The 15,965-nt window shown below is 51.4% G+C and overlaps 6 protein-coding genes across 6 annotated transcripts; 4 read left to right on the top strand and 2 right to left on the bottom strand.

Moving 5' to 3' along the window:
• Window positions 1-2,383: 2,383 nt before the first annotated feature.
• On the top strand, window positions 2,384-3,495 carry METBIDRAFT_31224 (uncharacterized protein). The gene has a single exon (XM_018855813.1). The coding sequence runs from the start codon at window positions 2,572-2,574 to the stop codon at window positions 3,070-3,072; it is 501 nt and encodes a 166-aa protein (XP_018712801.1). The 5' UTR covers window positions 2,384-2,571; the 3' UTR covers window positions 3,073-3,495.
• A 1,540-nt stretch (window positions 3,496-5,035) lies between these two features.
• Window positions 5,036-5,992, top strand: ECM7 (Ecm7p; the record flags this gene model as incomplete). Its single annotated transcript, XM_018857169.1, has 1 exon — window positions 5,036-5,992. A coding segment is annotated over one exon (957 nt), but the record flags the coding sequence as incomplete, so codon positions are not given.
• Window positions 5,993-7,840: 1,848 nt separating this feature from the next.
• On the top strand, window positions 7,841-8,806 carry METBIDRAFT_39973 (uncharacterized protein; the record flags this gene model as incomplete). Its single annotated transcript, XM_018857212.1, has 1 exon — window positions 7,841-8,806. The coding sequence occupies one exon, from the start codon at window positions 7,841-7,843 to the stop codon at window positions 8,804-8,806; it is 966 nt and encodes a 321-aa protein (XP_018712799.1).
• Window positions 8,807-8,853: 47 nt separating this feature from the next.
• On the bottom strand, window positions 8,854-10,173 carry MET15 (bifunctional cysteine synthase/O-acetylhomoserine aminocarboxypropyltransferase; the record flags this gene model as incomplete). The annotated part of the gene is made up of 1 exon (XM_018857120.1): window positions 8,854-10,173. The coding sequence occupies one exon, from the start codon at window positions 10,171-10,173 to the stop codon at window positions 8,854-8,856; it is 1,320 nt and encodes a 439-aa protein (XP_018712798.1).
• Window positions 10,174-12,667: 2,494 nt separating this feature from the next.
• Window positions 12,668-13,750, top strand: METBIDRAFT_40066 (uncharacterized protein; the record flags this gene model as incomplete). The annotated part of the gene is made up of 2 exons (XM_018857224.1): window positions 12,668-12,872; window positions 13,107-13,750. The coding sequence occupies 2 exons, from the start codon at window positions 12,668-12,670 to the stop codon at window positions 13,748-13,750; spliced, it is 849 nt and encodes a 282-aa protein (XP_018712797.1).
• Window positions 13,751-13,854: 104 nt separating this feature from the next.
• Window positions 13,855-15,733, bottom strand: SUB2 (ATP-dependent RNA helicase; the record flags this gene model as incomplete). The annotated part of the gene is made up of 2 exons (XM_018857183.1): window positions 13,855-14,933; window positions 15,514-15,733. The coding sequence occupies 2 exons, from the start codon at window positions 15,731-15,733 to the stop codon at window positions 13,855-13,857; spliced, it is 1,299 nt and encodes a 432-aa protein (XP_018712796.1).
• Between the last annotated feature and the right edge of the window lie 232 nt (window positions 15,734-15,965).

The raw sequence follows: 15,965 nt of genomic DNA, 5'->3' as shown, positions 1-15,965 counted from the left end.
GTCCATCATAAAACTCAACCTGACCCGCGGCGAGCTCCTCTGGCAGCATGGAAACCACATCGATAAGCGGCGCCACAGTGTTGTCCAACCATTGATCGAACAAAGGCAAATTGGGATCAGAGGGAACAAAGACTCTTTTCCCCAAATCCTTCTTGCTCAAAGTTCTCTTGTCCTTTCCAAAGTTTATCCCTTGGGGTTCTTTTACCCCCACTAATTTTTTTAATTTTTTGGCCACGCGGCGAGCTTTCCGCATGGCGCGGGCCCGCTTCTTCAGTTTAGGCCCATGTTTTTTCGGGGCCGCGCGCCTCCCTGGGGCCAAATTCGCATCATTCGGCCCGGATTTTGCAGCCATTTCCGGGGCCGCCGCAGCCACTTCTGGCCCCATGCATGGGGCCGCGCCCAATTCTGGGGCCACTGGCTCTCCGCCTTGCACACTGATTTGTGCACCAGCACCAGCCAAGCTACATGGAGCTTGGCTGGCGCCAATTTCCAAAGAATCGACTTGATCTGGGTTTTCTCCCTTTAAGTCGATTGCAATGGCTTCGGAAACCTTGTCAGGTTTCTTGGCCGATACCTCCTCCACACTACCTTTAGTAGTAGTGGAGGCTTGGACCAGCCAGGCACCCTTGGCGGCAATCAATTCAGCGTACACTGAATCATATCCACCAATGGGGTGAGATCTTTCTTTGCAGCCAAAAAAAGATCCAACGGTTCCCTTGGCGTGTCTCTCATACCAGCTGCGAGTGTCAGCTGGTTGGTTGGCGCCGGTGGGAATGGTTGGCATGGTGAGCTCGGAGGAGCCCACGAAAGCAGAACTTGATTCGAATGAAACAGTCATTGGTTCAAAGTCAAAAAAAGTCCGGAGGGGTGGGTGGGGTGTTTCTTGTTGTCGGTTCTAGTGTTCACTTGAATAGTCTTGAGTCAGAGTCTTCCAGTGATCTAAGTTCGAGAAGAAGAAAGGTGGTGGGAGATAAAAGTGAGTTGGGAGAGACGGCGCCTCAATTTATAGCTAAATTTAACACAAAGCCGGTGCTGAGCATAACATCTGCTAGCTTCTCATATATTGTTCGCGACCTTTGATATGGTTCCGCTGGCGAAATACAGCTTCACACTTCCAGCCACCCTACAGCCCACGTGAACCATCTTGCTGTTTTTTACGCCTTCTAGCAAGTTTTGCTTTTTAGAGTCTGTAGAAATATGTAGTTCTTGCATGATTTGAAGATGTATAAGTGAGGATATTGCAGCTTTCACTGCGGAGTGCGAGGCCGCGTGGAGGCTTTTCCGTCCTTAGAATGATGACTAGGCGTCAATGATTTCCTTCATCTTTGCTGGATACCAGCTTTGGTAGGGTGAATGAAATGGGAGCAGTAATTTAATGATTCTCTGGCCACAGAGAATTACTCTGGGGAATTATGTACTTGGTCGGCTGAACGTACATGGTTTCCGAGCCCATTATTCAGAGTGCAGTCTTGATAAAGCAAGCTTGATACTTTAGTGATTAATGTTGTAGGTTTCTTGTCGTCTCTATAAAGAATCTCTCTTCTTCACTCCAAGATTTGTGATCTAGGTCATGAAAGCCTATATTCAGTCAGCAGTGAGGTCTGTGTGGTGTTGTGAAATGTTGGCAGGGAACTCTGTTTCTTTGTTAATTTTTCCTACTCAGCATCCAGTTGTCAAAGTCTTTGGCTTTTTATTTTCTGAAGGTATTGCGCATGCTCTGAAAGAACAGTTTGTTAATCAAAACAGCAAAGAGAGGAGTCTGTGAGCCCGTAGCAACGAACAAAAAAAAGTCTTGCAGGGTATGAATACGACTGGCGAAGTACAGTTTTGGGATTCGAGCTATCCACATCATTCGCTGAACTTTGTCGCTGTGTATATAAATCTGAATCCCTGCATCTGGGGATCACTCTTCTATACCTACGCTGGTCAGAAGATAAATGGACAGGCCAACCAAACCTTATTTCATGTATTCCTCCCACACTTACTTCCACACTTACTTCTACCCTGCCGTTCTCTTTGGCATACTTTCTTAGGCCAGCTAGGAACAAACATGCTTTGTGGATAGTGAGACCCGTACTATGGCGAGCGACAGTGTACAACCACGGTTTCACACGACACGAAAGAAACCAGCAATTCAGGTACCATAGAATCACAGAAAAGGTTGTCGGGCAACGAAATCTCAAATCACATACGCAATGGACACCCGCCGAGGTCTGCCAAAACGTCCGGAAATTGGCTCTCTGTCCGTGTACAGGCGCGTATATTACGTGCATGAGGCCCGTGACCAGAGGATATTCTGGATCGGGAAGCTATAATAATAATGCGCACCAGTTTTTTTCCTCGCCCAACTACCCCTTTTACACCTTACCGACCACAGCAATCTCGGGCTTCCTTCAACTTTTTGTTCGAGTCAAAAAGCATACTACCACATCTCGGGACTTCTATTTACCCAGTCCCTGTCTCGACAGTCCCCGACGTCTTTTTTGGCGTGCTTTTTATTTTTACCCGCGGGCGCGTAAGATCTGCATTCCCCGAAGAGTGCAAGCATCAGCCAGCAGCACATTTTCAGCCATGGAAAATCCACACACAAAACGCCAGATGCATCAGGCGCCGACGCCCGAGAATGCCGATCCATATGCAGCGTCCTTGATGACGCTTGGAATGAGGATCCGCAAGGCGGTGGCCGATGGCCACCCTGGCAACAGACAGTATTCGTACAAGCCTCAATTTGGCGGTGAATCCGTGGAATCACAGCCACGGAACCAGCCGGAGAGAACCCCGCTCCCTGCCCATTTGTCACAGCCCCCTGCATTGACCAGCGACGGGTCAACCTTTCAATCTGGACTGAATGTTTGCGAGTGGGGAGCTCCCTCTGTGAATGTCCAGACCTTGCCTCTGATGGGGACCAAACGTAAGCATGACGAGGAGCCGGACGAGACCGAATGCAGCCACTTCGAGCAGCATGGTGGACACCACGGCTACCATGCCGGCAGCGCACGGGTCAGTAGCTTTGGGTCGTGGGAGGAGTTTTCGCAGAAGAACGGAGCGCTTCATTTCGACGAGGACTTTTGACAAGTCTTGCGATGCGAAGGCGGTTTTGGCGAGAACGCGCCTCCGGCTGATTTTCAATTCTCCCACCCATTGCTCCCTTGTACGATCTAGCCTGATTTACGACATACAATACATAAATATTCTGTTGTGCTTGGATTCTCGTGTGGCTCGTGGCATTAAATGCTTCTGATTAATAATCTGTTAGCAACATTAAGAAATGTCTGGTCTTGATGGTTTGTTGAGCAACATTAGTTTAGTGCTTCTGGTTTTAGTTATTCGTTAAACAACATTAATCAAATGCGTCTGGTATTGATAGTTTGTTGAGCAACATAAATCGATTGCGTCTGGTATTGATAGCTTGTTAAGCAACATTAATTGAATGCTTCTGGTATTTTTATTTGTTAAACAACATTAATCAAATACTTCTGGTATTGATAGCTTGTTAAGCAACATCAATCGAATGTTTCTGGTTTTAGTTGTTCGTTGAACAACACTAATTCTAGCACTAAGATCTTACCAGAGATTCTTTCGTTTATCAATATGGATCTTCTAAAACATAGTCCAAACAAGAACATTTAATTTTTGAAGCATCCTTGGCGCCACGACATTGGAAGCAACTTTCCACAGCCGCCTGTAGAAGCAGATTCCTGGTTTATTGGGACGGATGGTGCGGTGGACTTGCATGGTGACCACGTCTAAATCAAGGCTATGAGAAGAGGGCCGCGCGGCGAGGTCTGGGATTCGAGTATCTGTGCTCCCCACCCCGGCAGCAGCTGAAAATCAAACTCTCATTTTGCAAGTACGTGTATTTTTAGGAGCCACCGGTTTTTTAAGGGATGGTGTGGGCGGTATGGGCGGTTTTGATTGGTTTGGGCGGTTCATTGGTTTGGGCGCCCAACCGAGATCTGGAAGCGCACCGCGTCTGCTTTGTCGCAGGCCCTGCCCTTCCAGATATGGACGACGCCATGCGGCACGGCTCGATTCCGATTCCGAATTTTGAGCAGCTCTGAGACATTTTGGGATCAGCTTTTTTCTAAGAGGCGCCTGTAAGTGGAAGCAGGGAAAAGCGGCCAATGCCTTTTTTTGGTATTCTGCGGCCCAGATTCAAATGTATGAGCCGTGGCTATGGCGCCGCGCAAGCACGTAGGCCCAGACCCCATGCACCCTGGGGCTCAGTAGCGCCACGCGACTTTTGGGCCAAGCCTCCCGGCAGGCCGGGCCATAAATCGAACATTCCATACCATCCAGCCTGACACGCCCCGGTTCCGTCCAGAGTCCAGACGAGCCATTTCTTCCACTTCGAGCCTCGGACTTATCACCAGGACGCCAGGTGACATTTCGACTGTCGTCTGCGTAGACCGACTTGCTCGCCAGATCTCATCTCATTTGCCAGGGCCTTGTCAACAGTCTCTTTTCGGGCATTTTCAAAGTTTCTTTGTGGCATCGTCGGAGTCTATCCTAGGGTATCGTCATAGTCTTTTCTAGGGTGTTGTCAGAGTCTCTTTAAGACATCGTCAGAGTCTCTCTAAGGCTTCTTTTGAGTCTCTTAAGAAATCATCAGAGTCTCTTTGAGACATCATCAGAGTCTCTCTTTAAGACTTCTCCAGAGTCTCTCTAAGACATCATCAGAGTCTCTCTTTAAGACTTCTCCAGAGTATTTCTAAGACATCTTCAGAGTCTCTTTAAGGGTATCGTCAGAGTCTCTTTAAGACATCTTCAGTCTCTCTAAGACATCTTCAGTCTCTCTAAGACATTTCAAAGTCTCTCTAAGACATCGTCAGAGTCTCTTTAAGGGTATCGTCAGAGTCTCTCTAAAACTTCTTTTGAGTCTCTCTAAGACATCGTCAGAGTCTCTCTAATGCTTCTCCAGAGTCTCTTTAAGACTTCTCCAGAGTCTCAAGACTTCCTCAGTCTCTTAAGACATTCTCAGTCTCTCAAGACATCGCCAGCGACTGCCCTTCCAGCCACACCACCGGCCGGCGCAATGGTGTCCGTGACCAAACTCCTCGGCACGGCGGCCAGGCCCTTCCGGGGCCTCACGCCCGCGCAGAAACGCCTCCTGCTCTTGCGCATCGGCTCGTCGCTCGTGGCCGTGTGCATCGCGGTCGTTCTCTACGCGCTCCGCAGCTACCCGTCCAGTCTATACGTGGCACGCATCAACTGCTCGCAGTTGGACGTGGCGGCCGGGCTCTACCAGTCGTTGCGGTCGCTGATGACCGAGACCATCATCAGCAAGGGCTCCGGGTCCAACGTGCTCCCCATCGACCTGGCGCTCACGGACTCCGAGGTGTCCATCTTGACGCAGTACGCGCAGACACAGGTGCTGAACGCGCCGCAGGCCATTGTGTTGGGGGCGCAGGACTGGTGCACCGTCAACTACGCCACGGACTTCGCGGGCCGCCTCAGGGACTACTCCAACATGTCCACCACGTGCTACGAGTACGGCAGCCTCAACTTCTACGACTACCGCACGCTTCTCCTGCAGAACCAGCTCGAGATCATCTTGGCGTACGCGTACGAGAGCGAGGACGTGCAGAGCGCGGCGTACAAGGAACGCATCCAGGAGCGGTCCGCGCGGTACGACGTCATGCGGATCATGTACGCGGTCCAGCTCGCGCTCCAGGTGGTGTTGCTCGCTGCCGGCGTGTTCATCTACGGCACGCGCGGTGGCGCGCCGGACTTGGCCCACACCTCGGCCGTCACGCTCAACGCCGTGGCGCTCGTGGCGCTCACCGCCGGCTCCACCATGATCGTGTCCACGGCCATCGTGCTCGCGGACTTGGCGGCCATGAGGGCCGAGATCCGGCGCGGGCTCGGCGACTTCGGCATCCTGATGTCCGTGGGCCCGGTTTTCCTCGCGCTTGCCGCGGCGGCCTTGGCCGTGGCGTCCTTGGGCATGCTCGCGTGGATCGTGCCTCTCTGGTGCGCCAACCCGGCCGACCATGTGTACGACTTGGACGAGCAGATCCACCCCGCCGGCTTCACGGCCAAGCCGTACCAGCTCCAGCGGCAGCCGCAGGCGGCGCGGGCGCCGTCGCGTCTTTTCGCCGACGCGGCCGATCGGGCGGGCCTGCTGGACAACCCGTTTGACGAGAAGCTAGGCGCCACCACGGGCACTACTAGCATAACGGGCACAACCAGCACCCTCGGCACTACGGGCTCCCCCGGCACTACTGGCACCGTGCACAGCGAGTGGGAGCTCCGGCAGCTCAGCGAGAAGCTCTCGCGCAAGCTCTCGGTGCGCCACGTGCACGGCCCCGGGCGGCGCCGGGGGGTTCCCGGGCACCTGCTTCCGGAGAAGGACACACGTGACCTTTTGTACGGCCCCACCCCGCTCTCGAACCACCAGTACCCACAGGCGTTTGCCCGGCCGGTGGATGCGTCCGCAATCTCGCGCGCGGCGTCGCTTACCTACGACGCCAGGCCCGCGGGCTCCGTCCGCACAAGACACCTTCTGGAAGGCCAGGAGGGGCCGCCGTCCAGACGGGGCACGGGAGGCAAGGCAGACCCGTTTCTGGCCGACGGCAGTTCCGTGTTGGCCGACGGCAGTTCCGTGTTGGCCGACGGCAGTTCCGTGTTGGACGACGCAGAGGTGCGGTATTTGGACAACAACAAGTTCATGAACCAGTGGGCCGGCTGAGCGGTGCGGGCCGCGCGCGACTGGGTGCAAATTCGGCTGCGAAATGGCGGCGCCTCTTCTGCTCGCGGGCAGGCCCTGGCTTTTCGCGCGGCCGCTCGGGGCAGACGGGGCCAGTGTCCGGCACTCCCAAGGCGCCAATCCGACTCCGAAACTGACGCCGAAACTGACGCCGAAAACTGACGGCGCAAATCCGGCTTATAGGCTAAACATCGGAAGCGGCAGTGATGAGTCCAAAACGGCGGTGGTGAAAGAATGGTCAACTGAGAACATAGGGCACTGCACCGAGACGTACAACCATGAGCAAGACACAGGTCTGGAGAGCACAGCGCAGGGCGTGGTGGAGAAAGCACTGCCCCAAACAGAAGCGAAAACAGAAGCGAAAACAGAAGCGAAAACAGAAGCGAAAACAGAAGCGAAAACAGAAGCGAAAACAGAAGCGAAAACAGAAGCGAAAACAGAGGCATTGTATGGAAACATACATTGTTACGTTGAAATCAGAAGCGATTGTACTGGAAACAATAATTGGTGCACCGAGGACAGAAGTGATTTTACTGAAAACAGAGGCCACTGTACTGGACCCACAAATTGTTGCACCGAGGACAAAAGAGATTGTACTGAAACCATAAAGTGGTGCACCGAGGACAGAAGTGATTGCACCGAAAACATAAATTGTACTGAAAACATAAATTGGTGCACCGAGGACAGAAGTGATTGTACTGAAAACAGAGGCATTGTACTGAAACCATAAATTGGTGCACCAAGGACAGAAGTGATTGCACCGAAAACATAAATTGTACTGAAAACATAAATTGGTGCACCGAGGACAGAAGTGATTGTACTGAAAACAGAGGCATTGTACTGAAACCATAAATTGGTGCACCTAGAACAGAAGAGATTGCACCGAGGACAGAAGTGATTGTACTGAAACCATAAATTGGTGCACCGAGGACAGAAGTATTTGCACCAAAACAAAGCTACTGTACTGAATTGTACTGAAACACTACTTGTTGCACTGAAAACAGAAGCGACCGTGCCGAATACAAAATCGCTGCATCCAAGACATCAAGCACCCACCGAACAGCATCGCCACAAACAAGACACTTCTGCCGCCCCACAGACCTGCGCCGAGAGCCAAACCACTACCACACCATGTCTGCCTCGCCCCAAAAGCTCGAGGCCAATTTGCCCGAAACGCCTGCCCCGCGGGCCCTCACCACCAAGCACAAGGTGGTGGCATGCTGGGTGTTGTGGGCGGCCACGTGCTTCACCTCCGTCATCTGCTGCTTCCCCACCTTCACGCGGGCATCCCTATGGTTCCCGCAACTCAGACTACACCTCGACAAAACCGACAACGGCGTCTGGGTATACGACGTCGACGAGGTGCTCCAGGTGATCTCGCAATTTGCAACAGACCTCCAGGGCGTGTCGTTGGCCGACTACGACCCGGAACTTTCCTTTGTGTCCGACAGCATCTACGGTTTTGACTTCTCCAGCTGGTGCAGGCACAGCCCGTCCACCGTCTCCATCTCGTGTTACCTGGGCTTCGGCATGGACGTGATCACGGCGCTCGTCACGGACATGGGCGTGCAGGTGGGCATTGCCGGCAGAATGGACAACCCGCTGCTCTTTGGCGCCAACTTGGCCTCCACCTTCAACAAGATCATTCGGGACCTCGACCTGGCCTACCACAATGCGCAGGACGCGCCTGAAGAGGCCCTAGACATGGCCAGGCTCTCCATCGTGCACCAGGTGGATCAGTCCATGAAAATGGGCAGGGTCATGCTCGTCCTCAACTTCGTGCACGCGGTATTGTTCCTCGCCACGGCGATGGCCTTCTTCGTGCCGATGGCCAAGGGCGTGTTCTGGCGCTACCGCCGGGCGCAGATCCCCATGTTCTCGTTGTTGGCTCTTTGTGAGACGTGCACGCTCATCAACTACTTGTTGGAGGCGTTGTACCTCCGAAAGCTCAATTCCGTGTTCCGCGTGCATGGGGTCATTCTCACGTTGGGCCTCGGCTCGACAATGTTGGTGACCGAGTATCTCGCAGCCTTCGTTCTATGTATATTGTATTTTGTGTATTTCCACGGCGAGTTTCACGGCGAGTCATCCACGTGAGACTATCCCCTACAAGAACGTCCGCTTCCGTCTTACGCACGGGGGCTCTAGGCACCGTAAACCTTCTTGAACGACTTCTCGAAGTCCGCAATGATGTCGTCGATGTGCTCGGTTCCAATGGAAAGTCTGATCAACTCCTTGGTGACACCGGACGCGAGCTTCTCGTGGTCAGCCAACTGCTGGTGCGTGGTGTAGTAGGGCGCAATGACCAAGGTCTTGGAGTCTCCCACGTTGGCCAAGTTGGATGCAAGCTCGAGGTTGTCGACAACCTGCGCGGCAGCCTCCTGGAAAGGATCGTCCGACGTGGCCTCCAACGCCTTCACGCCAAACGACAACACACCGCCAAACTTGTCGCTGTGGTTGAAGTACTTCTTGGCCAACTCGTGCGACTCGTGCGAAGGCAAGCCCACGTAGGAGACCCAGCTCACGTATGGGGAGTTGCCCAAGTACTCCGCGAGTTTCTGCGCGTTGTACGACTGTCTCTCGACTCTCAAGGACAAGGTCTCCAAGCCCTGGAGCAAAAGGAAAGCGCCGAAGGGGTTCAACGCAGGACCCAAGTCTCTAAGCAATTCGATGCGCACGTGACCAATGTACGCCTGGTTGCCCAAGGCCTCGTTCAACACCAAGCCGTGGTAGCCCTCGGAAGGCTGCGAGAACTGGGGGTACTTGTCGGGGTACTCGGCCCAAGGGAACTTGCCCGAGTCGATGATCACACCCGCAATGGTGGTGCCGTGGCCTCCGATCCATTTGGTGGCAGAGTGCACCACAATGTCGGCTCCCTGTTTGATGGGGTTCACAAGGTATCCACCGGCACCGAAGGTGTTGTCACACACTACGGGGATTCCGTTGTCGTGCGCAATCTTGACGATCTTCTCGAAATCCGGCACGTTGTACTTGGGGTTGCCCATGGCCTCGATGTAGATGGCCTTGGTCTTGGCGTCGATCAACTTGGCAAACTCCTCTGGAGCGTCTCCATTCACAAATCTGGCCTCAATGCCCAATCTCTTGAACGCAACCTTGAACTGGTTGTATGTGCCACCGTACAAAAACGACGTGGTCACAATGTTGTCGCCGTGGTGTGCCAATCCGGCAATGGCCAAGAACTGGGCGGCCTGGCCCGAAGACACAGCCAACGCTCCTACTCCGCCTTCCAAGGCAGCCATTCTCTTCTCGAAAACATCGTTAGTAGGGTTCATGATACGTGAGTAGATGTATCCTGGGGTCTCCAAACCAAAAAGCTGCGCTCCGTGCTTGGAGTCGTCAAAGACATAGGAAGTCGTGGCGTAGATGGGTGGGGCTCTGGCGCCATGGGGCTTCTCCACGTCTTGGCCCGCGTGCAATTGGAGGGTGTCGAAGTGTTGCGACATTTTGTGATGTGCTATTGAAAAATCCAAGAGGAAGAGACTTGAAAACTGAAGGCTACGTGAGGAAGAGAGAGCAGGTGGGGCTCATATATGAGTCATTTTTTTGGGTTTTGACTCGTCTGCACGTCGGTTGCTTTATTAGAACCGGGGTGCGTCTAGTGCAAGCGCACGTGACTTGGTGTTATCGAGCTGCCCATGAACTAGAGGGCAAGTCTTGTCGAGACACGGTCACGTGCGGTTACTTGGTCTGTTGTGTTTGATGAGTTGGCCGATTTATGGCATAATTGCTGAGTGGAGCCGGTGCCTCAGCTTATTCCTCTTTCGAATCGCTCTTCTTTGATGTCCAGTAGGTGACCTGCGTTCATATGATGAAGGCTGTCCTCTTAGCAAATGTTTTCAAATCTCTGCGCTTCTGGACAAATTCCTTCGGATACTCCAGCTGTATTTAGATAGAGACACATCTCTCAGACCCGCCGCAATCTATCCGTCTGCACGTCAGAGCGGAACAGAACATGACTTAGTAGTGGGTCCCTGTTTTATATGTGCTTTCTATATGTGAGAGCATCGTCCAGGCATATTCTGTGGAGAGATTCTTATCCTGCTTATTGAACGGATGTTCCCCTAAAATAATTGTGACTAATATCAACTGGTAACTTGTGCATTGCCTTTAGCTGTCTCATTCGTTTTTCGTCTTTCTTGCCTCCTTCTCTTTTCTCGATATTGTATGTTTCTGTCATTCTAGCCATATGTGTCATGGCCATAGGTTTCATTTTCCTTCGTTGCTTCAACTGGATCACGCTTGTTTCGCTGGCTAGCCCTGCGCGACCCGTATGGTTCTGGTAAAACTAAAGGCCACACCCTCAATCAGGCTAAATTTGAAGAGTGAAATTCGATGGATTACAATTCGAATTATTTGATTAATTCACAAACACAAGATTCATTTGATGTGAGAAATTACGTAGTTTAAGATTGTCGTACGAGCCGCAGGAACATTTCGAGATAGAAGTACTCTTTTGTGGCCGCTGTGAAATTCAAAAGCTAAACATTGCGACTTTCGTATAACCTTTTCCTTTCTCTGTCAGCATCATTGAATTACATCGGAGAATAAAGATGAATATCCTTACAGAATCATTTAACTTGATGCCGTTTTTGTGAAACATTTTGTCAAAAACAAAAAGAGTTTTCCACGATGAGCCACAATACTTAGCCAGAAAAGCTCCCCACTTTGCTCGTGCTAAGCACTTGATTATAATGAAGACCACCGTTGCTCTTGTATTCAGATTTGAAACAAGTTTAGCGAAAATCTCTAGAGAATACCTTTTTGGGTCGGTGAGTGTTTCTGTTGTCCATTATTCTAATATGCCTGATAGGAGACACGTAAAACTCCCTAAAGGCCGTTTCATGTAACTCCGAAAGCCTTTGTATAAAACACATTGCCCTGGATGACTTAAATTGTAGAATACAACTTCTTAATATATGGCTTCGAAGCTTTTTGGTGGTGTATACCACCTAGAACACTCCGATACTGCAATTGATCGCTGGCACATTTTGAAGATAAGCAATCACTCTGAGCAATTAAAGAGCAGATTGCAGGTGCTACAGCTTGTGTTCTCATACCATTTCTACAGGACGCTCAGAAAACTGCTCCAAGCTTTAGATCCTAATAATTGACCGTAAATATTTCCATCAGCGGAACGAGACATGGCGTCATCAAAAAAAATGCCTCATTCTTACATGGTTCAATCCAGTCAATGGAAGGCTCAAGCGCAGGATTTACGAAGATAATCTCTGCTCATCCAATCAGGGAGACGCACATAAAGTGATCTGGATTGGAACAATGACAAAAGAAGAAAATGCTAACCCAGCAAAGTCTGGTTCAACATGAAATGTATGCGCATCCCCTTGAAGGATTTACAAATACTGCTTTCAATGTCAGGCGATGCATCAAGGATTTATCATACCCTTCGGTTTGTAATATTTTTTTTTCATACTGCGTGTTTTGCCTTGTATTATCTTGCAACCGTTAGCTTGTGTGCAGCATGATGACAACGCCCCGGCAGAAGCGGTGGCAGTTGGGACCAGAAACAAGTGGAAAAACTAGTGATATCAAAAGGGTTTAAAGCCTCATTTGCGCAACATAATTTTATGTCTGACCGCAGCATTCTTTGCACGAGGACAATTGTATTGGTGTATGATAATTTTCAATTTCTTGTACCGATATCGTGACTGGAAAGCGTCGAAGAACACGCACTATTCAAAATACCAGGTGGTGAAATCTTCTCCGTCCAAGCGAAAAAGAGAGCCAAACAATCAAATGAGAGATTTTAAAAAACACAGCCACCTAATTCTTCTTCTCTTACGCCATCAAAACTTAAATATCAGCATTCTTACTAAGCCCTTACCTGCAGATACCGAGGGCATTGGAGCTTTTGAAAGATTCAACAGACTCGCATGCACGTAGCTTATCACATTTCTCTCCACATTGGCGCCACTTTCAATGTGTCCGAAACAATGCCTCGGAATCACCAAAAAAGGCGCCCGATGTCTAATAAAAGTCTCCAAAGGCGAGTTCTGCCACTATCATGTGCCTCGCCATCAACATACTGCTACGCGTCCCGGATCGCGTCCTAATATTTTTCAATCAGCCCAAGTTCCTCGGAAATCGGCAAACACATCTTCACTTCCGGCAACACCCAAAAAGGGTAAACCGCCAAACCATTCCTCCACCAAAAACTACACTACCGCGTCTGGAGCCGCAAAATGCGACCTGGTGTCGCGGACTTCTGCCCTACATGGTGATCGCCGCCCGGGCCCAATAAAGTACAATAATCTAGATCTGCCCTCGAGTCACAAGACCAAGTCGCTCGCTGTAAAAAATGCAACTGCCTTCACATCTGTCCCCAGATCTCCAAGATACATGTATTCTCCAAAGGTAGATTATGCTACCCAGCCAGGCTACATCTACGTGTATACATTGGCGTCTTTTCTATCGAAGCATGCAAAGGGAGGATGGGTCCAAACCAGAAACTTTTCAAGTGATAAGCGACACAAAGATAAATGGGTGGATGTCGATATGCGCCGGCTGGAGACGTTGTTGGTGAAGGTCGGCATGACTACAAAGACCCCTGCGATTCGGATCCTGCAATGGGAGGCCAAATGTAACCACGAGTTGCAGTGTCTCTACCCTGGATCACATCCGCATTTAGGCAAGTCCAGTCTCCTGCGGATGTTCGGGAATCTATCTATAAAAAGCAAGCCTGAGACAAAAAACCTCCATGCCTACGTGGCGCACCATCATGGGTTCTTTGTTCCACAAAATGTTCTTCATTGCGAGCAGCTGATCCACCTGATCCTCAAGCTGAAATACGGCAGGGGCGAGATTCACTGCACAGGATGCCATGAAAAATCCACTGACGTAGAAGTCAAACAGTCTAGGTTTTGGAACATCTTTCGATCGAAGGAAGAAGCCATGGCAAGGACTGACTACAACATTCACAACGAGTGGTTTCCCGTGCCTCGTAAAAGCCTAGATGACGTATTCTCCATCATCAGTTCCGAATGTATGAAATACAAGCCCTAGAGTCTACAGTGTAAAGCTCATAAACTGGACACATCCAGTACAGTTGATTTTTGAGTACAGTCAGCTTGACGTCTTATTCACGTATGTTCTTGATACCTACTTGATTAGGTGTTCATGTAAGTCGAAGGGTCCACACCTTCCTCGGGGAATTCGGTGATCTTGACATCGAATCTGGATTGGATCTTCTCCAAGACCTCCTCGTCCTCCTGGGAAGACACGAAGGACACGGCCAAACCCTTGGTACCAAATCTACCGGCTCTGCCGACTCTGTGCAAGTACTGGTCAGCCTCACTGGGCAAGTCGTAGTTGATGGCCAAGTTGATTCTCTCGATATCAATGCCTCTGGCGAAAACGTCGGTAGAGACACAGATACGCTTGTTGAACTCCTTGAAAGACTTGTATCTAGCAATTCTCTCCTCCTGCTTCAATCCGGAGTGGATCGCAATGGAGGGGAAGTTGCAAGCACACAACAACTTGTTCAACTCGTTGGCCCTGTGGGTGGACTTGACGAAGATGATGACCTGGTTGAACTCCAAGGTGTCCAACAAGGCAGACAACTGTCTGTTCTTCTCCTTCTCGGCCAACTTGAGGTAATACTGTTGCAAACCGTGCAAAGTCAACTTGGCCTTGTCGTCAACGAAAATCTCCAATGGAGACTGCATGAACTTCTTACAGACGGGGCGGATTTCCTGGGACAAGGTGGCGGAAAACATCATCACCTGCTTCTGGTGAGGGGTGTTTCTGAAGATGTCCTGCACGTCTCTTCTCATGTCCAAGGACTCCAAGACCTTGTCACACTCATCAACAACAAAAGACTTGATGTTGTTCAAACGAATGCCCTTTTCGGCCACAAGCGCGTGCAATCTGCCGGGCGTGGCCACGACGATCTGAGGGCACGTGTCCTTGTTCTGCAACTTCTCCAAGTCTCTGGTGATGGGGACACCGCCGTAGAAAACGTCGGTCTTGACGTCCGGCATGTACTTGGAGAAACGCGCGTACTCGTTACGGATTTGGTAGGCCAACTCTCTGGTGTGGCAGATCACCAAGGTGGAGATCTCACCCGGGATGGGGTCCAACTGCTGCAAGGTCGACAACACGAAAACCGCAGTCTTACCCAAACCGGACTTGGCCTGGCACAAGACATCCGTGCCCAAAATGGACTGGGGGATGCAGACCTGCTGAACTAGATGGTGTTAGTGAATATGGTGGGGGTGGAATATGGCGTAAGCCGGCTGTGCGGAGGGGAGTCGGGAATTCAGGAAACGGGAACATGGAGCGGGGGCTCGCTTGGCGGACGGGGCTGGGGGCGTTTTCGGGCGAGCGGATACAGCCCGACACACGCTTGGCGGAGCATGTTGATGATTCTGTCGGCAGTGCATGTTTCTGTTGTCGGCCGTGCGTGTTTCTTTTGTGAGCCGTGCTTGTCTCCGCTGGGCCGAGCTTGGTTTCTTTCGGTGGCCCGAAAGCTGCTGCCGGGGCCCACGGAGCATGTGCCTCGTTTCTGGGAAGCAGCGCGAAAAGCCGGCTCGGACATGGCCATTCACTGATGTCCAGCCAAGAAAGGCCAGCCAGCCGTGAAACCGCCGTCTGCCGCGGACAATGGGACTTCCGCAGTTCAAGGGGCATGGTGCCCTGGGCGCCTCCTTGGAGACGCCCGTCTGTGACTCAGGACACGGCGGCGTTTTCCTCCAGAATCCTGTGTTCTCTGTGTTGTACCCATCCCCTCGTGCAAATGCACAGTCAGCTCGCAAGTGTATACGAACCTTCAGAAGGGTGCTCGAAACCACAGTCACCAATGGCTCTCAACAACTCGGGCTTCAAAAGAAAGTCTCTGAAACCAGTGGCGTGGATGCCCACGTAGGAGCCTTTCTTGTCGGCGTCCTTGTTGCCGGCAGCCTCGTCGGCCTGAGTCTTGGCGGGCTGCACGGCAATCTCCTCGGAGTCGGAGTAGTCCAATAATTCTTCCTGGCCTTCGTGGGACATGATTTGTGGTTTTTGGTGGGTTTCAAACTGGGGTTGTTTTTCCAGAAGAATATACGTGCTGGGCAGTGGACATTTTTTTGGCCGCGCACTCTTGCTCGGTGGTGCATACAAGCGGGAGGGCTGGGGGCAGCGGGGCCAGGATTCTTTCTGGACGTGAGGCTTGTAATGGTTGGACAATCTGGGCTAGGGATTAGGCGTTTGAGGCTTTTTGCCATGCCGGCGCTGTCGTGAT

This window comes from Metschnikowia bicuspidata, assembly GCF_001664035.1.
Source record: "Metschnikowia bicuspidata var. bicuspidata NRRL YB-4993 chromosome Unknown METBIscaffold_2, whole genome shotgun sequence".
Classification (NCBI taxonomy): Eukaryota; Fungi; Ascomycota; class Pichiomycetes; order Serinales; family Metschnikowiaceae; genus Metschnikowia; species Metschnikowia bicuspidata.
Note: the sequence above shows the minus strand (reverse complement) of the source record. Positions and strands in the feature narration are given on the sequence as shown.